The sequence below is a fragment of the Nomascus leucogenys genome, chromosome 15, assembly GCF_006542625.1.
Source record: "Nomascus leucogenys isolate Asia chromosome 15, Asia_NLE_v1, whole genome shotgun sequence".
Classification (NCBI taxonomy): domain Eukaryota; kingdom Metazoa; phylum Chordata; class Mammalia; order Primates; family Hylobatidae; genus Nomascus; species Nomascus leucogenys.
Genome location: NC_044395.1, coordinates 5746310 through 5773380, shown reverse-complemented (window position 1 = coordinate 5773380; position 27071 = coordinate 5746310). Strand labels below are relative to the sequence as shown.

Below are 27071 nucleotides of genomic sequence, written 5' to 3'. Positions count from 1 at the left end.
CCATAGGTAAATTACAGTCAAACTGCTAAAAACCAAACACAAAGAGAAATTCTTAAAAGTAGCCAGAGAATTTTTTAAAGTTGACTTCCAAGAAGCAATAATACCAATGTGAGAAGACATGTCAATGGAAAAGAGAAAATAATGAAATGAACCTTCAGTGTGCTAAAAGGAAAAAATATTTCCAACCTAGAATCTTCTACCTCACCAAAGTAACCATTCTGAAAGCAGGTAAAACAAATTATTTACAAATGAAAGCTGAAAAAAATTACCACCAAGAGATCTGCAATAAAAGAAATAGGAAAGAGAATTCCTAATTAAAGAAAACTGATTCCAAAACTACAGAAACACATGAAAAGAATAAAGGGCAAAAGTGGGGAAATATAAGTAAATACTGTATAAACATAAAAATAATGTCTTATGAAGTTTACAATATATAAACATTAAAAACACAAAGGATAAGAAATGTACATTCGGTCAGTTTAGGATGTCTCTATTGGTTAAGAAGTGAGAAAAGTTCTATTTTATGGCATACTGTAAATAAGTCAAAGATATATGTTGCAGTCTCTATAGTGAACACTAAAAGAACAAGAAATAAATGTATAACTGAAAAGCTGATAGAGGAAAGGAATTTTGAAAAATAAAACATACGTATTAATCTAAGAGAAGGCAGGAAATAAAGAATAAGAGAAGAAATAATAAAACAAGGCAAATAAAAACAAATATTAAAATGGTAAACTTAAATCCAAGCATATTAATAATTTGGAAAGCAAACAGACTAGCTGGAAAAGATATGGAGAAATCAGACCCCTCATTCATTACTGGAAGGAATGTAAAATGGCACAGCCACTGTGGAAAAGACTGGCAGTTTCTCAAAATGTTAAACAGAGAATTGCCAAATGACCAAGCAATTCTACTCCTGGTATTTAATCAAGAGAAATAAAAACATGTCTACCAAGAACTTGTACATGAATATTCATAGCAATATTATTCATAATAGCCAAAAAGTAGGGACAATCAAAATGCCCAGCAACTAAAGGATAAACAAAATGCACTAGGTACACATAATAAAATATTATTCAGTCATTAAAAAAGAATGAAGTGCTGATTCATGCTACCACAGGGATAAACATTGAAAACATTATGCTAAATAAAATAAGTCAGATGCAAAAGACCACAAATCATATAATTCTCTATATATGAAATTTTCAGAATAGTCAAGCCCATAGAGACAAAAAGTGTATTAGTTGTTTCCAGAGGCTGGGGAGATGGAGACATGGAGAGTTCTACTAACAGGTAAGGGATTTCTTTCTCAAATGCTCTCTAATTAGATAATGGTGGTTTTCATATAACTTTGTGAATATATTAAAAACCACTGAATTGTATACTTTAAAAGTGAATCACATGGCATGTCAATTCTATTAATTAAAAAAAGTAAATGGACTTAAAGATCCCTATTAAAACACAAAGACTATAAGAAGGGATTTAAAAATCAACAATTGCTGGGCACAGTGGCTCACACCTATAATCCTAGCACTTCAGGTGGCGAAAGTGGGCATATTACTTGTGCCCAGGAGTTCAAGACCAGACTGGGCATGACAGTGGGACCCCATCTGTAAAAAAAAAAAAAAAAAAAAAAAAAAAAAAACACAAAAATTAGCCAGGTGAAATGGTATACACCTGTGGTCCCAGCTTCTCCACAGGCTGAGGTGAGAGGATCACCTGAGCCCAGGACGTCGAGGCTGCAGTGAGCCATGTTCACACCACTGTACTCCAGCCTGGGTGACAGAAAAGGAACTTGTCTCAAAATAAAAAGCAACAACTATATCCTAAGAGACATACTTTAAATATAACAACACCAAAAGGTAGAAAATGGAAAGATTACAAAAATTGATACCATGTAAACACTAGCCAAAGAAGGCTAGTGTAGCTATATTACATTAGGCAAAGTAGATCTTAGGCACAAGGTATTACTAGAGATAAAGGGGGACGTTTCATAAAAGCATCAAATTAACAGGTTAACATAATTTATATGCAATAAATTGTAAACAAAATTTGTATGCAAAAAATAACAGCTTCAAAATACATAAAGTTGAAAGAACTAAAAAATAGATAAATCCACTATCACAGTTGTAGATTTTAGCAAATCTCTCTCAATGGCTGATAGAATAAGCAGACAAAACCATAAGTATGACTTGAACAATTCAATTTTCCAATGTGAACTAACACAGAACACTAAACCCAACAACCACAAAACTCTTTTTTTCTTTCACATTCTTTTCAAGCATATATGAAACATTTACAAATGGACTAAATGCTAGAAGATGAAGTCTCAACAAATTAAAAAAATTTAAGTCATGAATCACGTTTTGTAACCACCGCAGAACTGCACTAAAAATCAATGACTGAAAGATAACCAGAAATTCCTCTAAATGTTTGGAAATTAAGAAACACAATACTGAATAACTCATAAACCAAACATAAAAATCACAATGGAAATTAGAAAGTCTTTTTATGTGAAGGATAATGAAAATATAATAGATGAAAATGTGTGGAATACAACTAAAGAGGTATTTAGCAAAATTTATAGCTCTAAATGCATGTTCCTGGAAATGAGACAAGTTGAAAAATTAATACTTCTAAGCTTCTATCACAAGAAGCTAGAAAAAGAATAGTAAATTAATTCAAGGAAAGTATTTAAAAATGTTTAAGTAACAAACCAATAAAATAGAAAGTAAGTGTATAAAAGAGAAAACAAAGCCAAAGGTTGATTGTTAAAAAGATTAATAAAATGAACAATCCCTAGAACAAGTCTGATCAATAAAAAAATGGAGAATCTACGATATAGATAATAAAAAGGGAGCCATAAACAGAAAGCCTGTGAACATTAAAAAGATTCTAAGGCTGGGCCGGGCGTGGTGGCTCACAGCTGTAATCCCAGCACTTTGGAAGGCCGAGGCGGGTGGATCACGAGGTCAGGAGATCAAGACCATCCTGGCTAACACGGTGAAATCCCGTCTCTACTAAAACTACAAAATATTAGCCAGGCATGGTGGCAGGCGCCTGTAGTCCCAGCTACTCAGGAGGCTGAGGCAGGACAAAGGCATGAACCCAGGAGGCGGAGCTTTGCAGTGAGCCGAAACCACACCACTGCACTCCAGCCTGGGCCACAGAGTGAGACTCCGTCTCAAAAAAAAAAAAAAGATTCTGAGGCCATTATGAACATTTTTACTGCAATGCAGTTGAGAATTTAGTTGAAATGAACAAATCCTCTGAAGAACCCAATTCACCAAAACTGAAACAATAAACAAAAATATTTGCACAGTCCTACAGCTATTAAACAAAATTAATCTGTAAGGAAACTCCAAGCCCAAATGAATTCATTGAACTCTTTTAAACACACAAGCCAAAAATAATAAAAATTGTATCAACATTCTTCCAAAGTATAAAAATAAAAGGAACACTTCCCAATCTATCCAATAAGGCCAAGCCAGAGTTTATAGCAAAAGCTAGACATTACTAGAAGAGAAAATTATAGGTTGATATAATGAACATAGTTAAAAACTCCTAAACAAAATATAAAATCAAACCCAGTAATATACAAAAACCCAGTAATATACAAAAAGGATAGTGACCGAGTGAGTTTCAGTTCAAAATGCAAATTGATTTAACGTTCTAAAATCAAGCCCTATAATTGACCACACTATTAACGGGAAATATATATATATATAATTTCTTTCTAATTTCTTCAAAAAAAAGAAAACAGGATCCATATGTAGAACGTGCAGGTTTGTTACATAGGTATACATGTGCCATGGTGGTTTGGGGCACCTATTGACTCGTCCTCTACTTTCTGTTCCCTCCCCTCACCCTCCACCCCCCAACTGGCCCTGATCTGTGTTGTTTCCCTCTCTGTGTCCATCTGTTCTCAATGTTCAACTCCCACTTATGAATGACAACATGCAGTGTTCGGTTTTCTGTTCCTGTGTTAGCTTGCTGAGGATGATGGCTTCCAGCTTTGTCCAAGTCCCTGAAAAGGACATGATCTCATTCCTTTTTATGGCTTCATAGTATTCCATGGTGCATATGTACCACATTTGCTTTATCCAGTCTGTCACTGATGGCCATTTGGGTTGGTTCCATGTCTCTGCTGTTGTAAATAGTGCTGCATTAAACATATGTGTGCAAGTGCCTTTATAGTAGAATGATTTATATTCCTTTGGGTAATGGAATTGCTACGTCAAATGGTATTTCTAGTTCTAGATCGTTGAGGAATTGCCATAGTGTCTTCCACAAGGGTTGAACTAATTTACATTCCCACCAACAGTGTAAAAGTGTTTCTATTTCTCCACAGCCTCGCCAGCATCTATTGTTTCCTGACTTTTTAATAATCGCCATTTTGACTGGCATGAGATGGTGTCTCATTGTGGTTTTGATTTGCATTTCTCTGATGATCAGTTATGTTGAGCTTTTTTTCATATGTTTGTTGGCCACGTAAATGTCTTCCTTTGAGAAGTGTCTGTTCATATCCTTTACCAACTTTTTGATGGAGTTATTTATCTTTATCTTGTAAATATGTTTGAAGTTCCTTGTAAATTCTGGATATTAGACCTTTGTCAGAGGGGTAGATTGCAAAAATTTTCTCCCATGCTATAGGTTGCCTCTTCACTCTGATGATGTTTCTTTGGCTGTGGAGAAGGTATTTGGTTTAATTAGATCCCATTTGTCAATTTTGGCTTTTATTGCAATTGCTTTTGGCGTTTTTGTTATGAAGTTTTTGCCCATGCCTATGTCCTGAATGGTATTGCCTAGGTTTTCTTCCAGGGTTTTTATGGTTTGAGGTTTTACATTTAAGTCTTTAATCCATCTTGAGTTAATTTTTGTATAAGGTGAAAGGAAGGGGTCCAGGTTCAGTTTTCTGTATATGGCTAGCCAGTTTTCCCAGCACCATTCACTGAATAGGAGATCTCTTCCCCATTGTTTGTTTTTGTCAGGTTTGTCGAAGATCAGAGGGTTATAGATGTGTGGTGTTATTTCTGAGGTCTCTGTTCTGCTCCATTGGCCTATATGTCTGTTTTGGTACCAGTACCCTGCTGTTTTGGTTACTGTAGCCTTGTAGTATAGTTTGAAGTCAGGTAGCGTGATGCCTCCAGCTTTGTTCTTTTTGCTTAGGATTGTCTTGGCTATATGGGGTCGTCTTTGATTTCATATGAAATTTAAAATAGTTTTTTCTAATTCTGTGAAGAATGCCAATGGTAGCTTGATGGGAATAGCATTGAATCTATAAATTATTCCAGGCAGTATGGCCATTTTCACAATATTGATTCCTCCCAACCATGAGAATGGAATGTTTTTCTATTTGTTTGTGTCATCTCTTATTTCCTTGAGCAGTGGTTTGTAGTTCTCCTTCAAGAGGCCCTTCACATCCCTTGTTAACTGTATTCCTAGGTATTTTATTCTTTTTGTAGCAATTGTGAATGGGAGTTCATTCATGATTTGGCTCTCTGCTTGCCTATTGTTGATATAAAGGAATGCTTGGGATTTTTACACACTGATTTTGTATCCTGAGACTGCTGAAGCTGCTTATCATTTCAAGGAGTTTTTGGGCTTAGATGACTGGGTTTTCTAAATATAAAATCATGTCATCTGCAAACAGAGACAACTTGGCTTCCTCTCTTCCTATCTGAATAACCTTTATTTCTTTCTCTTGCCTGACTTCCCTGGCCAGAACTTCCACTACTATGTTGAATAGGAGTGGTGAGAGAGGGCACCCTTGTCTTGTACTGGTTTTCAAAGAGAATGTTTCCATCTTTTGTCCATTCAATATGATATTGGCTGTGGGTTTGTTATAAATAGCTCTTATTGTTTTGAAATATGTTCCATCAATATCTAGTTTATTGAGAGTTTTTAACATGAAGGGATGTTGAATTTTATCAAAGGCCTTTTCTGCATCTATTGAGATAATCATGTGGTTTTGTCTTTGGTTCTGAAGTCTACAGAACTCTCTACCCCAAATCAACAGAATATACATTCTTCTCAGTGCCACATGGCACTTACTCTAAAAACGAACACATAATTGGAAGTAAAACACTCCTCAGCAAATGCAAAAGAACTAACATCACAACAAACAATCTCTCAGACCACAGTGCAATCACATTAGAACTCAAGATTAAGAAACTCACTCAAAACCACACAATTTCACAGAAATTGAACAACCTGCTCCTGAATGACTCCTGGGTAAATAAAGAAATTAAGGCAGAAATCAGGAAGTTCTTTGAAACAAATGAGAACAAATAGAGACAACATACCAGAATCTCTGGGACACAGCTAAAGCAGTGTTAAGAGGGAAACGTATAGCACTAAACACCCACATCAGAAAGCTAGAAAGATCTCAAATGGACACTCGAACATCACAATTAAAAGAGCTAGAGAGGCAAGAGCAAACTAATCCAAAAGCTAGCAAAACACAAGAAATAACTAAGATCAGAGAAGAAATGAAGGAGATAGAGACATGAAAAACCCTCCAAAAAAAAAAAATCAACAAATCCAGGGGCTGTTTTTTTGAAAACAAACAAACAAACAAACAAAAAAAAAACCACTAGATAGACTAATAAAGAAGAGAGACAAGAATCAAACAGACACAACAAAAAATGTTTAGGGACACCACTGACCCCACAGAAATACAAACTACAATCAGAGAATACTATAAACACCTCTACACAAATAAACTAGAAAATCTAGAAGAAATGGATAAATTCCTGGATGCATACACCATACCAAGACTAAATTGGGAAGAAGTTGAATCCCTCAATAGACCAATAACAAGTTCTGAAATTGAGGCAGTAATTAATAGCCTACCAACCAAAAAAAAATGCTCAGGACCAGACAGATTCACAGCCAGATTTTACCAGAGGTACAAAGAGGAGCTGGTACCATTCCTTCTGAAACTACTCCAAACAATTAAAAAGGAGGGACTCCTCCCTAACTCATTTTATGAAGCCAGCATCATCCTGATACCAAAACCAGAAAGAAACACAACAAAAAAAAGAAAACTTCAGGCCAATATCTCTGATGAACATTGATGCAAAAATCCTCAATAAAATACTGGAAAATCGAATCCAGCAGCACATCAAAAAGCTTATCCACCACGATCAAGTCGGCTTCATTCCTGGGATGCAAGGCTGGTTCAACATACGCAAATCAGTAAATGTAATCCATCACGTATAATTTCAATAGGTAAAATGTAATATCTATTCATAAATTCTTTAAAATATTTTAATGAAAATTAGTGAAAAACACAAATACAGCTAAGCATCACACTTAACACTGAAATACTAAATGATTTCCCACTGAGATCATGAACAAGACAAGAACGTTGTTTTCTATTCAACACTGTACTTGAGGTCTTATTCACTTGGGGAAAAAAGCAAGAAAAAATGTAAAAATTGGAAAAGAAAACATTTTTCTTTATTTGAAGACATGACATGTAAATAAACAATCTAAAAGACACTATAAGCAATTTAGAATAAATAAGTTAGCAAGATCACTGGTTTACATGGTCAATATGTAAAAAAATCAAGTGTATTTACATATACTATATACAATTATTAAGACAAAAAATACATTAACAATACTAGTTTTAATATTTTTCGTACAATAGACTACTACTCATAAAAAGGAATTTGCAAAAAGTAGATGAACTTCATAAATGTTGTGCAACAGAAGTCAGACATTAGAGTACATGCTATATAATTCTATTGGCATTAAGTTCAAGAACAGGCTAAATTAATCTATTGTGACAAAGTCAGAGTAATAGTTACCTTTGGGAGAAGTACTGACTAGAAGGAACAAGGGTTTTGTGTGTGCTAGAAATAATCTATACCTTGATTGGGTTGTGATTATCTGGGTATATATTTTGTATAAATTTATCAAGGTGTACATTTATGATTTGTAGACTTTATTACATGTGTTATACCTCAAAGTGTAAAAGTTTATTGGCAAATGTTACACAGTTTAAGAGGTATAAAAATTATATTTATATATATATTATGGGCCATGTAATGATGAACCAACTCCATAAGAAATTTAGTATCCATTTATTTGACTCTCTTGTTCTATGCTTTTAAAATTATGGACAAATTTTATCCTTCAGGTGTTTGATTGTAGTTTCATATCTAACAAAAAAGCTGTAGTTAAGGACTGCCAACCATAGAAACCTAAGTAACCTACTGCTGTATTTTTTTACCAGAGTTTTCTGTAAAACATCTTCAGACTTAAACCTGAATGCATTCGATGAAAATGAAAAATAGGAGAGAAAACTACTTCCCCCAAATTGAAAGATTATGGGAACCAGCCTTATCATCTTGCTGTTTCCCTCATTAAGAAATTATGTAAATATCTGTCATATATTCACTTTATTTGCATGAGATTCTTGCTCATAACTTATGAAAAATTACACTTGACAATGTTGAAGTTCCACAGAGAAGTCCAAGCGGATTTCCTTCTCAAGACAAATACAGCATATTGCCCAGGAACAGCACCTCAGGGACTGTTCACTGCCAGGAATATCTTTCTTCGTCCCTGGAATCAGTTCCAAGCAGGATCTCTTTCTCTTTTTATTCTTCTGATTGGTTTTTGTTTATTTCTTATTCTTTGCCAAATTTGGTTCTGGTTCTGCAACAGTTGTCGCCAGTTACTATCCACTGGTGGCAACAATGGCTGGAAGTCCATTTTACGGCCAGATCATTTGATATCTACTCTCTGTCTGCAACAGAGAATTTGGTTTGTTAGTCAATTTTTGTCTGTCTGTGTACAAATATGCCTCAATTCCACTGGAGAGAACAGCTCTTTGAGATATGTCCTAAGTGCTCAGTTTGGTGTTCTCTATTCATTTTACCCATGGCTGACGATATAAATCTGAGACTACCAGCGTTCTGTGTGCCTGGAACTGATAAAAGCTATTATCTGCTTATCATAGGGTGCAATAAATTTTCCTACTTTCAAAGGATATTAATAAATTAGACTGTAAAGCCTCTTAAAATACAGGAACTCTGTTCTGATTAGCCTATACGGACTAATAATCACTTACATAAATCTAATATTCCCAGAATTCCTAGAAAATAAAGAAACTAACCCTCTAACACTGATGGGATAGTTATATTGGTGGTGACTATGCAACAGAGGTTTGCTGAAGCCAGTTGGAATGCAGTTTTGGTCACTTCCCCCTCAAAATGTCTTATATACTATAATTCTTCATATGTATTACAACTGAATCATACACAAATCAAAAATATATAAAGAAAAATTATTCCCATCCCTGTCTCCAATCTGCCCAATTCCAACCCATTAAATTCTCTACCTGCCAAGGTAATCAATTTCCTATATAGTCTTCCAAACTTTATTACTATAGCTGCATATATTCATACATATTCATATGTATGAAAAAATACATCCACACAGAGTATAAAAGCAATGTGTAAATATGCTGCTCCTTAGTAGGTTTACATATTGTTGTATACCTTGTTTTCCTCTAACTTTTCCTGGAGCCTTTCCATATCAATACATAGAACTTCTTTGCTGTTTTTACAACTATATAATGTTCCCCTGTGTAGCTATTCCATAATTTATTTAACTAATGCCCTACTGATGAGTACTTGAATAAATTCTTTCCAATCTACTGCTATTACAAACAATGCTACAGTAAGTTTGTACATTTCTATGTCATTCTATATATGTACAAGTATATCTGAAAAACAAATTTTCAACAGTAAAAAAATTATTTTTATATATTAGCCCATTTTTCTATTGGGTTGTTGGACTTTTTCTTAACCATTTTTAGTTCTTTGTATATTAAGGAGATTAATCCTTCATCTGTAATATGAGTTCCAGGTATTTTTCCCAGGTCGTAATTTGCCCTTGCTTATTTTGTTTTTTGTAATGTAGATGTTTTATATATGTAATGTGGATGTTTTATGTAATGTAGGTTTTTTTGTAACGTAGATGTTTTACATAGCCTCATTTCTCAACCCTTTCCTTCATGGCTTTTTCTTTTACTGCTTTAAATCATAGTTCAAAATGCCTATTATAGAAAACAAATTATGTTAATTCTCTATGTTTGCTATTAAATTTTTTTTTTTTTTTTTTTGGAGACAGGGTCTCGCTGTATCACCAGGGCTGGAGTGCAGTGGTGTAATCACAGCTTACTACAGCCTCAAACTCCTGGGCTCAAGAGATCCGCCCACTTTAGTCTCCTGAATACCTGGGACTACACCACCATGCCAGGCTGTTTTTTATTTTTCTTTTGTAGTGACAGGGTCTTGCTATCTTGACCAGGCTGGTTTCAAACTCCTGGCCTCAAGGGATCCTGTCACTTTAGCCTCCCAAAATGCTGGGATTACAGGCATGAGTCACTGCACCCGGCCTTAAAATATTTTTTATGTTTTCATTTAGTACATTTAAATCTTTGATCATTTGTAATTCATCCATGAGGTAGGATTCCTATTTTCTTTACTTCCACAGTTGAATATTCAGTTTCTCCAAAACTGTTTACTGAATAGTACATATTGTCTCCATTGGCTTTTGAGAAGCCATCTTTACCATATCTAAATGTTCCTATGAATGTGGGTATATTTCTAGGATTCCCATTCTACCCCATAATACATTCTCTTCATGTCCCACAACCAATGGGTTTTAATTACTGAGACTAAGACTTCACAATACAACATCTAGTTGCAAAAGTCCTCTATATCCACTACCCTTGTTCTTTTTGTTTTTCCTACAAAGTTTCTTGGTTAAATTATTTAGCCAAGATCAATTTATTTAGTTTTTTAAAAAGGATTCTTATCATCACATTAAATTTATAAATTAACTTAAACTAACATCTTTATGGTGCTATTTCCAGTTATGAAGAAGGCATATTCTTCAATTGTTCCAAACTTCTTTTATGTTCTTCAATGATGGTTTACATTTTTATCATGCAGGTTTTAGAGTTTGTTGTTAAGTTTATTTCTGGTATCCCATCTTTGTTGCTCTTGAAAGTGGCACTTTTTCTTCCATTTTATCTTCTAACTAGTTATTGTTTGATACACTATTTTAAGCCCTGTTTTGCAGAAAGGAAAAGTGGAATGCTTGACCATATCTTCATCATTCCTGATGTGGTAAACTATTTTTTCCTGGAAGACCCCACCTGCCAGCTGAAGAGGACACTGAAGCAGCCATTCACACTCCTAAGACCCACCAAATTGCGTGAAAGGCACCATGATTCTGCCTCAGTGAATGTTCCCTGCAGAGAAGTTTCCTCTCAAAACCTATGAAAAAAACTTCCCAGTGGACTTCCAATCCTAGACTGCATATATGTGAGGAAGCAAATCTCTCCTTCTCCAAGTGTCTCAAAAATCATTAAGTTAAACAGGAAAAAATAAATCCTTAACAGAATGATATGGATGGCACCAGAAGGCCAGAGATCAGACTTTGATACACTTCTGAAAGTCTAAAAGACTGAAAAACTTAAAAGCAAGTGGAATCATACTGACCTAAAGAGAAAAACAGAAGTTCAAGGGCTATACTCCACCCCTCTCCACAACGAGAGAGATGCTTGCCCCCAGGGTACTAACAAAAACTGGAAAATTATCCCATAAAGTAATTTAACAACTGACCAGAAGGACTAGGGCTCCTAATGTGGGTGTGTGCACCTAAGAGAAGCAAGGCAGAGCCATATACATCATGGGGCTACTGAAGAAAACACAGCAGGGGAAAGGGCAAAGAAGCGCAGATATTTTGCTTAGCAGTTAAAAGCTAGGTTCTGAACAGTCAGAATAAAACAGAACATGTACACTGAATGAATAAAGCTCCAAAGCGCAAGAAGAAAGAAAATGACCTAAATTTACTATAAAAATACCTTGTGCGTATATATCTATATGTGAAGAACCCTTAAAAATAATTTACCTACTCAAATTGAATTTGAACAATTAAAAAAAGAAGATGAAATTAGTGAGCTAAGAGAACAAGTACAAAAAAACTTCACAAAGTAAAATGTAAAAAGAAATATATCATAAAAGAAAAGATTCAGGGGACTTAATAGAGGCAAAGGCAATAATAGGAAACAACAAAATTTCTTCCCTAACACAAAGGTTCGACTCTGCAGACTGAAAGTCACTAAGCTCCAAACTCAAGAACTGGTAACAAAATATATATAACTAACAATAAAAAAGAAACTCTTAATAAGTATCCAGGCAAAAAGAACATGCTACCTACAAAGGAAAAGAAAAAAACAGATGGGCATTTGAGCTTATACAAGAAATCAGAGCATATCACCCAGAGAACTTAACTGAACAAAAATACTTAAGAAGATATCAAGCAAATACAAATGATCCAAAACTGACACATTAAGATAGAAAGTGATACAGAGAAGCAACATAAACACTAAACAACGACACAAATAATTAAATCTGAATGAAAAACAAAAAACATTAAACTGACGGAGGCAGAATGGGTGAATAAAAGAGTTTCAAAAGTCTCATCTAGAAGTATGAGACTGAGAGAAGGAGGAAGTTAAAGTTTCCTAAAGATCTTATTTTATGAGGAAGAGAAGTACAGCAGAAGAGAGAACCATGATTTAAAACACAAACATACGTACACAGAAAGAGAGAGAGAGAGAGAACCAGAGACAGAGAGAGAAAACCTGGGTAAAAGAAATTATTTTATTTTCAGATAGAGAAAATACATGTATGATTATGAGAACATGGAAACAGAAACTAATCATTAATGTAAAGAAAATGTAAAGAAAAGTATAGCAAAACTTCCAAAATTAAGTATCTGGGAAGGTTTTGCTTGCTCTGATTATCATCTTGCTAAGCTAGTCACTTGACATATTTAATTTAAAAAAAAAGAAAATTGACTAATTTATAAATAGAGCTTTAAATGTTTCAGGGATTTCAATTTATTTTTGAAAGTCCCATTGACTAAGAGAGTTTAGTGCTGAAGTGAAATGCAAGAGTTAGAAAAATTAGGTTTGGGTTTAAATTTTTTAACTTCAATTAAACAACCTAATAACCAGGAACTTTTACACAGGTCTATATAGTTTCTATACTCTAGGGTCTTTCTTGAACATCAAAATACTCATACAGATAGATACAAGAAAGGCCCACCTTGGACTCCATCCCAAAGGGCTTAATTACTAAAATACCAAGAAAGTCTTGTACTGGCATGCCTCATGGTTAAGACAGATTCATTTCGCAGATTATGAAGACAGCCTAATGGCTAGACTCCATTACTGCCTAAAATGTTCTAAGATTAAGGGATGTTCATATCGGACTTTGCTGATTACTATTAAATTCACTGATGAGAGCATGTTGGGTGAATGTTATACTTACTGTTAAAAGAATATTTTAGAAGCTTCTACACAGCAAAGAAAACAATCAACAAAGTGAAGAGACAACCCACAGCAAGGGAGAAAATATTTGCAAACTACCCAAGGGAGAACGGATTAATAACTAGAATATATAAGGAGTCCAAACAACACTATAGGAAAAAATGTAATAATCAGATTTAAAAATGGGCAAAAGATTTGAACAGGCATTTCTCAAAAGACGGCAACAAATGGCAAACAAGCGTAGGAAAAAGTGCTCAACATCATTGATCATCAGAGAAATGCGAATCAAAACTACAATGAGAGATCATCTCACCCCAGTTAAAATGGCTTATATCCAAAAGAAAGGCAGTAACAAATGCCGGCAACAATGTGGAGAAATGGGAACCCTCACACATTGTTGGCAGGAATGTAAATTAGGCAACTACTATGAAGAAAAGTTTGGAGGTTCCTCAAAAAAACTAAAAATAGAGCTACCATATGATCTAGCCATCCCACTGCTGGACATATACCCAAAGGAAAGGAAATCAGTCTACTGAAGAGGTATCTGTACTCCCATATTTGTTGCAGCACTGTTCACAATAGCCAAGATCTGAAAGCAACCTAAGTGTCCATCAACAAATGAATGGATAAAGAAAATGTGGTACTTATACCCAATGGAGTACTATTCAGTCATAAAAAATAAAGAGATTTAGTCATTTGCAACAACAGGGTTGGAGCTAGAGGTCATTATGTTAAGTGAAATAAGCCAGGCACAGAAAGACAAACATCACATGTTCTCACTTATTTGTGTGATCTAAAAATCCAAACAATCGAACTCATGGACGCAGAGAGTAGAAGGATGGTTACCAGAGGCTGGGAAGGGTGGTGGGGGCATAGTGGGGGGGTGGTGGGGATAGTTAATGGGTCCAAAAAGTAGTTAGAATAAATAAATAAGGGCTAGTATTTGATAGCACAATAGGGTGACTATAGTCAATAGTAATTTAATTGTACACTGAAAAATAATTAAAAGAGTATAATTGGATTGTTTATAAAACAAAGGGTAAATGCTTGAGGGGATGGTTACCCCATATTCCATGATATGATTATTACACATTGTGTGCCTATATCAAAACATCTCATGTACCCCATAAAAATATACACCCACTATGAACTCCCTACAATTAAAAATAATTTTTTAAAATAATATTTTAGGGGCTAAACTAAATCCCAGATGTTTCTTCAAAGTTACAAAGCAATATAAGTTGTATCTTTTTGGGCAAAATATACATCTTTTTTGACATCATAAGTAATAGGTTATTAAAGATGTGGTGCCTTTGAAAAGCCACACAGTATAAAATGGGCCTGAGTGTGATACTGGTATTTATGGACATACCGTTAATTGGTTTTTTTTGTTTTGGTTTTTTTGTGTAGTTTTTTTGTTTGTTGAGGTTTGTTTGTTTGTTTGTTTTTGAGATGGAGTCTCATTCTGTCACCCAGGCTGGAATGCAGTGGCATGATCTCGGCTCACTGCAACATCTACCTCCCAGGTTCAAGCAATTCTCCTGCCTCAGCCTCCCAAATAGCTGGGATTACAGGTACCCACCACCACGCCTGGCTAATTTTTGTATTTTTAGTAGAGACAAGGTTTCGCCACGTTGGCCAGGCTGGTCTCAAACTCCTGATCTCAGGTGATCTGCCTGTCTCAGCCTCCCAAAGTGCTGGAATCACAGGTGTGAGCCACCATGCCCAGCCTCAGTTAATTGTTAATACTACCTCTCTATACTTCCAGGATCATTAAAACTGGCTGGGAAGCCTGAAATCAAGAATTTCTGCAGAACATAAAAGAACAGGCATAGTAATAAAAACAGAAAATCTTGAAATTGTTTTATGAGCTTCCAGGGGAAATGAGCCATTAAAAGAAATCATCTACATCTGATCTGATTGCCTGGGCCTGGGAGTTCAAAGCTGTTTTGAGCCTAGAAGATGTATAATACCACAGTCAAGACCCTTATTACCTACTTAGACTGCCACAATAGCTTCTAATTTGTGGCATCCTCCCAAATAAGGTAACTGGTCCACGAACCAGGGGTTGGGAACCCCTGAGGTAGAGGATGAATAATACAACCAACCAATCAGTCAAGCGCATGAAGTATCATTAGTTCTATAATGCTGTAAATGAATAAAGGCATTGTCCCCCCAAATTAAAATATGTTCACCAAATCATCCAGTTTAACTAGAGTCAGAACTTTCTCATCACTTAAAATGAATTGCCTTAATAATGGAGATATACGTGAAGATCAGCGATCTGGGCATCTACAGATCCTGATCAAAAATATGGTTCAATTATGCACTATATCATCTCTGTAGTTGCTTCAAATTATATGTCATATTTGCCAGGCTATCAGCCCATAACATGATATTAGGGAAGTCTAAACAAAATCATATGATAAACATTTCTACCTTCAAATGCCAAAGAACTAGAACCTTTCATGATTCCTAGGTGTCCTAGAGGTCACATTTTTTAAAAGTCACATTATTGTGTTCACTACTTCATTTTTATGATGGTCACATAAGATTATGTGACAGCCTGGGTGACAGAATGAGACTCCATCTCAAAAACAAACAAATCTCAACAAACATCATTGGTGCTCATAACCTCCTCAAAAAAAGGAATTTCAAAACTTGAGATATCAGCTGTAGCCTCTTATAAGTTATCAATTAGCAGAAAATAGCATTTAGCAGCAGATGGCCCCAAAAATCTTTCATTAAAGTCTTCACTTTCAAAGTCAGTTACATCTGGGTTCAAATTTTTGCTCTACCACTTGCAAAATTTTGCTCTATCATGACAAATGTGGGCTGTGTGACTCTCTGAGCCATAAATTCCTCACTGAGGAAATAGGAAAAATGATACCTGCTTTATAGGAGTGATAAGCAGTTAACTGATACACTGTATAAAGCATACATATGGCCTAGTACATTACATATAACAATTTCTAAGTAAAGTTTTTCTTTCTTGATAGAATTAAAACTTTTATGTTTTACCTTTTCTGTCTTATATTCCTCCTTCTTATCCAGGGATGGATTTTTCTAATGATCTCTAGGAACTATTTTATTCTAAGGACTAAATACTCTAGTCTAATAACTATTTTACCACAATGACAAGGTAGGTAATAATACCGATTACTAGCTTCACACTACAAATAAGAAATCAGAAAATGAGATCTGTGAGTCAATGGCAGACAAGTTTAAACTACCACCATGAAGGAGACTGGCAACTTCCCATGGTGCAAGAATGTTAATAAAAAGGATCCTTTCCTCCAACCGAGTCCAAAAATAAATGCTATTTCAAAAGCTACTGGACAAACATTAACTTGTCTCTGAGAGTACTTCCTCCCAAAGCAGATGGCACCTGGAATCACCAGAAGCCTACATTCTAGGTGCGGTATGACTTTACTCTCTTAGCCATGGTGCCTCAGGTTACAGAGGAGCAGGCTTTTAAGAGTGCATTTAAAATGTAGTTGAGAAGCTATTCAGGGAAAAAGAAAAGTGCACAATCTTTTGCCCTCATCTCATTAGCTGTGTGTGTGTATGTGAATGGAAATGTAATCAATATGACAGCTTGACGTCACATGTATTAGCAGAGATTTTTACAAAAACACATGAAGACATTTTTAAAATTATTACATTGATTTTACAAAAACTGTCATACCATACTATTTGGTCCTCCCAAGGTTACAGCTGCAACTCCTATCCGACCCTTCCCCTTCCACATCCACGCATCCATTTTCCTGCAAGGCATGTCGGCAGGAACACCACCACAAGGTTGTGAAACCACTCTGCTGCCACATTTCCTCATGCCTCACTGCTGAATGTGTGAGAGACACTACATGCAATTGGGCCTTGCCCAGACCTCTTTGTTACATTTGTAAATAAAATCAGATCAAATAGCAAAGATATAATTGATTTAGGAGAGCCATGGTGCTATTCAGATAGGAAATATAACTATAAAGAGAAGACGAATGCCCTATGGTATCATAGTTTCCTTAAACAACACATCACTAGCTCTGTTTCTCAGAATGAAAATGCTGTCACATACTCCCAAGGAAAAGAAGAGCTCAACCTTACACAAATTTGCTTTTAACTGTCAAAAGAAAATCCCAGAGAGACGCCCACTGCCTAACAAGTAAATCTAGGATTACAGTACCAAATCTGTTATAAAAACAACCATGAAATAAGTTCCAAGTTGTTTCTTCCTTTCACAAATACCCAAATAACTTCCATAATTTGAATAACAGGTTAAAAAGTTTTATTACAAACAAAACAAATACTTTATTCCTACTCATTGTTAGCAAGGCACAAACCATATTAAAAAGCAGAAGATGTGACTAACAATTAGCATACCTTGGAAGGGAAGGGACTTACTCAAATTTGAAAGGCTAAAGAAAATTATGGGAAAATGAGACAAAAGTTCAGCTCATATGCTAATAATTCATTTTTAAACTCTGAAAATTCTTTTAAAATTTTAAATATACTTCTCATTTATTTGAATCCCTGAGTAAAAACTTTAGTGACGGTTACCAAGAGTTCCCAATATTCAATCCTTTCCATCACTTAGCCTAGACTTAAAAAAATAAAATTTGTGGATAAAGAAATCCTTTGACTGGAGAAAAGCAGAAACTCTTTTTCAGCATTAAACACAAAGACAGTATCTGATGAAAACAGTATATTCACCTGTCCGCATTCTCATAGGTAAACTTATAAAAGATGTTTAATTGCACGTGAGTGGCAGTGATAATATGCAGCACAAACTTCAAACTTCATCAAGAGATGTTTGGGATGCTCTAAAAGTATTAAATTGCTAACTCTGAATGAAAAAGAAAAGCCAGAATAAAGCCCCCTAAAATTTGCAACAGTACAGCAGAATGAATCAAACATTGGCTCTGTTTTCACACGCTGGTTAAGACATCTTTCTTCACCACAGACACTAAACTGAGAGCTGCTTCATCAGGAGGCATCCTCTAAAAACTTCAATTATGAGGTTATTAATACTACCAGAGATTCAAAAACCAAGAGAGATTTGGGGGAAGGGGGTGTGAGATACAAGATCAGAGACAAGGATAAGGATCAAAGCCACAAAATAACCAATCTGTACTTAATCTGAATTTTTCACACCCATGCATAAGGCCAACAAAGCAGGCAGGCAGGCACACACGCATGCACACACACACACACACACACACACACCACATTCCAAGAAAAAGAGGAAGAAAAATCTATTAGATACAAATTCAGATCAAATCCATTTGATACAAATCAGATACAGGAAGGGGTAGTAGTTCATTATGAGTCTCTACTTGAAATTCCTGAAAGGCTACTACAAAACCTGTCTAACACCTTCTCCTCCTGGTGTTCCGACAAGTCCTTTAAAATGCATTTTACAAGTTCAGGGCAAGTTGTGGAATGAGGAGTGCTATATACAACTCAAAACCTGCTCCCTTCAGCTCCAAACCTTCCCCCAGAAAACAGAACGTCTTATTGGAAAAGAGACTGAAATGCAGAGAATAAAAAGGGGTACAGGTGGGGGTAGGGAGTGGACAGGACAAAGGAACTGTGAATTCCATAATCACCTGAACTTCTCTTCCCCTTCTTCCTCTTCACAGTCAGTCACCTGGATTATAACTTCAGACTCCAACCAGAAGACACTGTCATCCCCTAAAGTGCTACTCTCACTTTCAGTCTCCATCTTGTATTTAAAAAACAAAAAAAAACTAAACCTCCAGGCATGGAATAAAAAGCACCAATATTCAGGTTGTTCAGCTCTACTTATGTATACTCAGATGTGTGGCTGGTGACCCAGTGACAGGTACTGGTGCTGGTTTAATTACAGTCAGGGTACAGACAGGAAATCACAGGCAGCACAGTCACAGCGTCTGACTGCCATACTGGTGACACCTAGACCCTCCCACTGCCTTAGGCTGCATGACCTACATAACCAAAAGCAGAATCCAAATGAAGGTGATTTTTTTACTAATTATTCTGTAATAATGAGTCTTCTCAACGTTTCCACTTTATAAGTTAAAAGTAAGTATTTTCAAAATGCCGACTTTATTTGTATCCTTTTTTGATCTCAGACTCCAGAAAGGTAAACAGAAAACTAGAAAGAGTAACACCACCCACTGGCCAAGCACGTGAGAAGCACAGTTATAGATCTCACAGTAAAGGAGGCTCACAATAAGTGGAGAAGATAAGTATGCTCTAGGGACCTGCCTAGGTTCATGCCTTCCAATATTACACCCATCTTTCCTTCCTCTCAGTAAGGACTGCCATATGCATCTCTGCTCAAGTATCCAGAGGGAAACATAAAAGCTGGGCTTGTCCACAGTCCTTGAAAGAAAAAGTTTAAGTGTCACAAGTTCAAAGATGCTGACAATCACATCAAATAAAAGCATGCAAAGTTTTTTACACATTTAAACTGCAAACAGTCATGGTGGCAATAAAATGACTTGCTGGGAAATGAGTGAAAGGTATAGCATCTACGACTGTCAACAACACAACTGTTACTTAGAAAAGAGCCATGTTGACAGAAACTACTGACCTGCTGGATATTCATGGCTATTTGTCTTTTACCAAGCAGCAACAAACTGCAAAGCTCTGACCTTCCATTGTATCTGATTTAATCAAAAATTTAGAAGACATCTACTGATGTCTTCTTGAATTTTCATATTTGAAAATAAAGAGCCAAGCACAGTGGCTCACGCCTGTAATCCCAACACTTTGAGAGGATGAGGTGGATGCATCGCTTGAGCTCAAGAGTTCAAGACCAGCCTGGGCAACGTAGCGAGACCTCATCTTTATGCGGGGGGGTGGGAAACAGCCAAGTGTGGTGCTGCACCCTGTAGTCCCTGCTACTCAAGAGGCTGAGGTGGGAGGATCGCCTGAGACTGAGAGTTCAAGGCTGTTGTGAGCCATAATCATGCCACTGCACTCCAGCCTGGGCAACACCACAAGACCCTGTCTCAAAATATATATATATATATAATATATAAATTTTAAAAACTTTTCAAAAAATTTTTTTAAACCAAAAACAACAGAACAACATTATAAGCAAAGTCAAAATGCAAACAAGTTGAGAAAAAAATATTTGAAACATATCACAAAGGGTTAATATATTTAACATATAAAAAGTTCTTAAAAATTTATAAGACCCAAGAACTCAAAAGATAAATAGGCAAAGAGCAAAAATATAATATTCAGAGATAAATATAAAAGAAACTTAAAAGATGTTAAAAGTATTTAACTTCATTTATAACAGAAATGTAAAACAATACATAATAAGATGGCTTTTAAAAAATCTATCACATACGCAAAGCTTTTAAAAGGTTTTAACAAACTGAAAGAGGACATGGGAAAAGAAACATGCCCGTCGGTGGGAGTTTAAACTGGTATAACCTGTGTTCAGGGCAATTTAGCAAAATCTACCAAAATTCAAAATGCACATCTTTTTGGCCCAGCAACTTCTCTTTCAGGAAATTATCTTACTTTCACAAGTAGAAGTAAGAGGCAAACAGGAACATTCATTCTGGTAGACATTATAGTAGCAAAATAGGATAGCAAAAACAACCTAACTTCCTGAGGAACAGAAAACTAGACAAATTACAGAATACCCATAGAATGGAATGCTACACAGTGAGTATATGAGAAAACAAGGCAGCCCTACCGGTCACAATATGGAACAAAGCCTAAGGAATACTGTTAAGGCAAAGAAGAAAGGGGTAAAAGTATAGGGCAGTATGTGCAGTATGCTATGCTGCCATGTGTGTTTTCAATGAGGAGTTAGGAGAAACAAACGCAGATTATCTATGGAAGAAGAGGACCAGTACTAGTACCAGTAGTTGTCTCCAAGGAGGAAAACAGATAGCTGGAGAAGAAGAATAAAAGAAATAAAAGAAAGACACGCTTGAACCTGGGAGGTGGAGACTGTTGCAGTGAGCCGAGATCACACCATTGCACTCCAGCCTGGGCAACGAGAGTGAAATTCCGTCTCAAATAAAAAAAGAAGAAAGAAAGAAAGAAAGTTTTTCACTACGTCATGCACATATAATCCTTACCAAAATATTAACTACTTTTAAATAGAATCTTTCATGACCTTCAGTAAAGAATTGGATTTTTAAATATTATTTCATTAAGAATCTAGTTCTTTTTCTTCTAAACAATTCTAACTCCTTCAAAGTGTTGTTTTTTTCTTTTGGGGGGGGTTGTTTTGTTTTGTTTGTTGAAACAGGGTCTTGTTCTGTCACCTAGGCTGGAGTGCAGTGGCACGATCTCGGCTCCCTGCAACCTCCACCTCCCAGTTCAGGCAATCCTCCCGCCTCAGCCTCCCAAGTAGCTGGGATTGCAAGGGTGTGCCATGACACCCGCTAATTTTTGTTGTTGTTGTTGTATTTTTAGTAGAGATGGGGTTTCACCATGTTGGCCAGGCTGGTCTCGAACTCCCGACCTCAAGTGATCTGCCTGCCTCCGCCTCCCAAAGTGCTGGGATTACAGGTATGAGCTACTGTGCCTGGCCTCAAAGTGTTTTCATGAGTCCTACTCACCTTTTCTTTTAATCATTCTTTTGTTCTTTCATTATCATGGTTGATTTCCCTCACTTCAAGCCTTTCAAAAGTGAAAATGTGAACTGTGAGTGGTATTTTTACAAAGAACACTGAAAGACAGTTTAATGTGCACATCTTCCAAGGCTTTTTCTGTTTTGACTCTGTCATCAGAAGTTTTTTAAAAATGTTTTTCCTGCCTCAGCTTCCCAAGCAGCTGGGATTACAGGCACCCGCCACCACACTCACCTAATTTTTTATTTTTAGTAGAGAAGAGGTTTCACCATGTTGGCCAGGGTGGTCACAAACTCCTGACCTCAAGTGATCCGCCCGCCTCGGCTGGAGGTTGCTGTGAGCTGAGATCATGCCATTGCACTCCAGCCTGGATGACAAGAGCAAACCTCCGTCTCAAAAAAAAGTATTTAAATTCAAAATCAACATGTGTTTCTGTTTTCTGTTCCCTTCTCCAGTAGTAAATGAAAATCCAGCGGAATCAACAGGCGATGGTTAACAGCGGGGGCAAGGATGGAACACAGCCGAGTCCATCACTCTGGCTACCCGTGTGTGAGAGTGACTAGATACTGCTGAAGACCACAAGGTGGTTTTAACTCCTTTTCTTCCTGGTTTGTTTAAACCCTGATCAGCCTTCACTTTCCCAACAAGCTTTTATAGAGCTGAAGTCTTTGACTTAAACCACAGGAGTCACCAGCAGTAGTTTCAAACTAGCTGGTTCTCATCTTCTACCTCCAAGAGGTAGGGAACCCAAGGGGAAGGGAAATACCTAATCCCACAGCAGCAAAGACAGAAGCATTCTTACAGCAACAATTTAAACACTGCAAGTCAGAATGAATTCTTTCGAAGAGAAACACTGTTAAAAGTGCTGACTTTCCCAGTAGCAGTGGTAAGTAGTAATAATCACGGCAACAGAGTTGTTCCACAGGTTCCCTATGCATGGGTTCAGCATCCATGAATTCAACCTCTTGGTTCAATCAAAAATATTCAGGCAAAAAAGAGGGATGGTTGTATCTGTATTGAACATGTACGGGCTTTTTCTTGTCATTATTCCCTAAACAATACCGTATGGCAACTATTTATATAACATTTACATTGTTAGTTATTATAAGTGATCTAGAGATGATTTAAAGTATGAGAAGATGTGCATAGGTAATATGTAAATACTACAACATTTTATATAAGTGACTTGAGTATCTACAGATGTTGGTATCCACAGGGTGTCCTGGAAACGATTTCCCCATGGACACCAAGTGATGACTGCATATACCGAGCACTGATTCTACGTGCCAAGCATTGGATTAAGGCCCAAACATAACGAATTACATAATTCTCCCAACCACCTCATGAGGCAGGAGCCATCATATTACAGGTGAAGAAACTGAGACTTAGCATAATAATTTCTCCAGGATTATCCAGTTCATAAGCTTGCATTAAAAATACTTTTCAAGCCAGGATCAGTAGCTGATGCCTGTAATCCCAGCACTTGAGAGGCCAAGGCAGGGAGATCACCTGAGGTCTGGAGTTCGAGACCAGCCTGCCCAACACAGTGAAAACCCATCTCTACTAAAAATATAAACATTAACCTGGCTTGGTGGTGCATGCATGTAATCCCAGCTACTTGGGAGGCTGAGGCAGGAGAATAGCTTCAGCCTGGGAGGCAGAGGTTGCAATGAGCCAAGATGGCGCCACTGCACTTGAGCCTGGGTAACAGAGCGAGACTCCATCTCAAAAAAAATAAAAATACTTTTCAAAAATCCAAACCTGACCACTTCTGTGGGAAGACTATATGGTTTGCATTTTGGTCCACATTCCACTCATTAGCCTAGACGTCTCTGATCTCATAGTTTTTTATTTTCTCTTTTTTGGGGGATGGGCCATGATACTGCTGAAATGCTGACCTACATCTAATTCTATATCCAATACCCGTATCTACATGGCTGAATGCAGTATACATTTGGGTTCACTATCAGGGGAGGGGTATGGAGAGGATATCACACAGCAAAACAACAGCAAAGCAGTAGAACCAAGATCTTGATGCTCTCATTTCGTTGTTCCTGTTCTCCCATCATAAAATTATAATTTTTTTTTCAAAACTGTTCAATACAGTGCATGGCACATAGCCAAGGGGTCAATAAATGTCTCCTTAATTGGGCACCAAGCTTTGTCCACAGACTGCTTCGTGAATATGAATATAAATATAAATATAAAATTTCTCAGAAAATTTTGTATTCTAAATGTGAATAATGTGTACTCTGTGTAATATATATGTATGTATCATATAATTGTATCAGAAAGAAAAATTAAGCAAGAATCCTTCTAAAATATTTCCAGTGACTGAAGATTTTCCTCCAAATGTATGAAGCACAAAATATATAATGTAAAAATGTCATTCATCATTATTCATTTTTATACTATCTATGCATTCATTCAAAATTTAGAGTCTTTTATAACAATCATTTTTGTAGGTGTTTCCTCTACTGAAATAACTAACTTTGAAAAAACAACTCTTTCCTTCTTTATTATGGAACACTGATGTATTCTGGATCATTATACATTGACATTTGCTTTAATTCACAATGGTATCTAAAGGGGAAACAATTCTTATGCATACTATGGCAACTTTAATTTCATTAAAATGTCAAAAATAAAGAATCCAATTAATTTAATATGATTCTCTACAGGTAACTTTAAACATAACAGAAAAGGCCTACTTGAATAGAAAATTGACAATTTCATGTTAGAGCAGATTTTGCTTCATTGAACACATGTATTCAAAGGGAGATCTAACTTTCAACTGTTCATAAAAGCTAAATGATATTTCTATAAAAAAAGTTAAAATGGGTATCTTAAAAATACATCATCGCCATTGTGAATAGTGCCGCAATAAACATATGTGTGCATGTGTCTTTATAGCAGCATGATTTATAGTCCTTTGGGTATATACCCAAAATGTCCAACAACAATAGACTGGATTAAGAAAATGTGGCACATATACACCACGGAATACTATGCAGCCATAAAAAACAATGAGTTCATGTCCTTTGTAGGGACATGGATGAAACTGGAAAACATCATTCTCAGTAAACTATCACAAGGACAAAAAACCAAACACCGCATGTTTTCACTCATAGGTGGGAATTGAACAATGAGAACTCATGGACACAGGAAGGGGAACATCACACTCTGGGGACTGTTGTGGGGTTGGGGGAGGAGGGAGGGTCAGCATTAGGAGATACACCTAATGCTAAATGACGAGTTAATGGGTGCAGCAAAACAACATGGCACATGGATACATATGTAACAAACCTGCACATTGTGCACATGTACCCTAAAACCTAAAGTATAATAATAAAAAAATAAAAAAATAAAAAATAAAATAAAAAATTTTAAAAAAATACATCATCGCCATTGCAAGGATATACGAATAAAAATCACTTTCAAAAAGCTGTTCTTATAAAACCAGAAAAAATAGAAATGGAGGTACTGTATTTTGAAGTCAAACAAGCTTAGACTAAAATATCAACTATGTCATTTACAAATAGTGTGGTCTTAGACAAGTGATAAGGTTTGGCTGTGTCCCCACCCAAATTTCATCTTGAATTGAAGCTCCCATAATTCCCATGTGTGGTGGGAAGGACCTGGTAGGAGACAACCGAATCATGGGGGTGGTTTCTCTTAAACTGTTCTCATGCTGGTGAATAAGTCTCATGAGATCTGATGGTTTTATAAGGGGCACCCCTGTCGCTTGGCTCTTATTCTCTCTTTGCTGGCTGCCATGTAAGATGTCCCTCTGGTCTTCCTTCATCTTCTGCCATGATTGTGAGGCCTCCCCATGCACGTGGAACTGTGAGTCAATTAAAACTCCTTCCTTTATAGATTACCCAGTTTCATGTATGTCTTTATCAGCAGTGTGAAAACAGACTAATACAGTAAATTTGTACCAGTAGTGTGGGGCACTGTTGCAAAGATACCTGAAAATGTGGAAGCAACTTTGGAACTGGTTAACAGGCAGAGGCTGAAACAGTTTGGAGGACTCAGAAGAAGAAAGAAAAATGTGGAAAGTTTGGAACTTCCTAGAGACTTGTTGAATGGCTTTGACCAAAATGCTGATAATGACACGGACAATGAAATCCAGGCTGAGGTGGTCTCAGATGGAGATGAGGAACTTGTTGGGAACTAGAGTAAAGGTGACCCTTGCTATGTTTTAGCAAAGAGACTGGTGGCATTTTGCCCCTGCCCTAGAGATTTGTGGAACTTTGAACTTGAGGGAGATGATTTAGGGTATCTGGCAGAAGACATTTCTAAGTAGCAAAGCGTTCAAGATGTGACTGGGTTGCTGTTAAAAGCATTCAGTTGTATAAGGGAAACAGAGAATAAAAGTTCAGAAAATTTGCAGCCTGACTATGCAATAGAAAAGAAAAACCCATTTTCCGAGGAGACAGTCAAGCCAGCTGCAGAAATTTGCATAAGTAATGAGGAGCCTAATGTTAATCACCAAGACAATGGGGAAAATGTCTCCAGGACATGTCAGAGATCTTTGTGGCAGTCCTTCCTATCACAGGCCCAGAGGCCTAGGAAGAAAAATAGTTTCCTGGGCCAGGCCCAGGGCCCCCTGCTGTGTGCAGCCTAGGGACTTGGTGCCCTGTGCCCCCAGCTGCTCCAGCTGTGGCTAAAAGGAGCCAAGATACAGCTTGGGCCATGGCTTCAGAGGGTGCAAGCCCCAATCCTTGCCAGTTTCCACAAGGTGTTGAGCCTGCAGGTGCACAAAAGTTAAGAACTGAGGTTTGGGAACCTCTACCTAGATTTCAGAGGATGTATGAAAACACCTAGACGTCCAGGCAGAAATTTGCTGCACGGGCGGGGCCCTCCTGAAGAACCTCTGCCACGGCAGTGCAGAAGGGAAATGTAGGGTTGAAGCCCCCACACAGAGCCCCCAATGGGCACTGCCTAGTGGAACTGTGAGAAGAGGACCACCGTCCTCCAGACCCCAGAATGGCAGATCCACCAACTGCTTGCACTGTGAGCCTGGAAAAGCTGCAGACACCCAATGCCAGCCTGTGAAAGCAGCCAGGAGAGGGGCTGTATCCTGCAAAGCTACAGGGGCAGAGCTGCCCAAGACC

General features: G+C 36.8%; 1 protein-coding gene across 3 annotated transcripts in view; it reads right to left on the bottom strand.

Moving 5' to 3' along the window:
- Nucleotides 1-27071, bottom strand: part of ARHGAP32 (Rho GTPase activating protein 32) — a 307294-nt gene that overhangs the window by 201965 nt on the left and 78258 nt on the right. The window contains exon 1 of one of the 3 annotated variants that reach the window (XM_030794519.1): nucleotides 22186-22206. The exons of 1 other annotated variant lie outside the window; for it this stretch is intronic. Coding sequence is in view for 1 of the 2 variants with exons in the window: in XM_003253401.4 (XP_003253449.3) it covers nucleotides 18973-19088 (116 nt within the window). In the remaining variant the exon portion in view is untranslated. Of the gene's footprint in view, nucleotides 1-18972; nucleotides 19089-22185; nucleotides 22207-27071 lie in introns of those variants that run through there. One more of the 3 variants, XM_003253401.4, reaches the window with a different exon arrangement.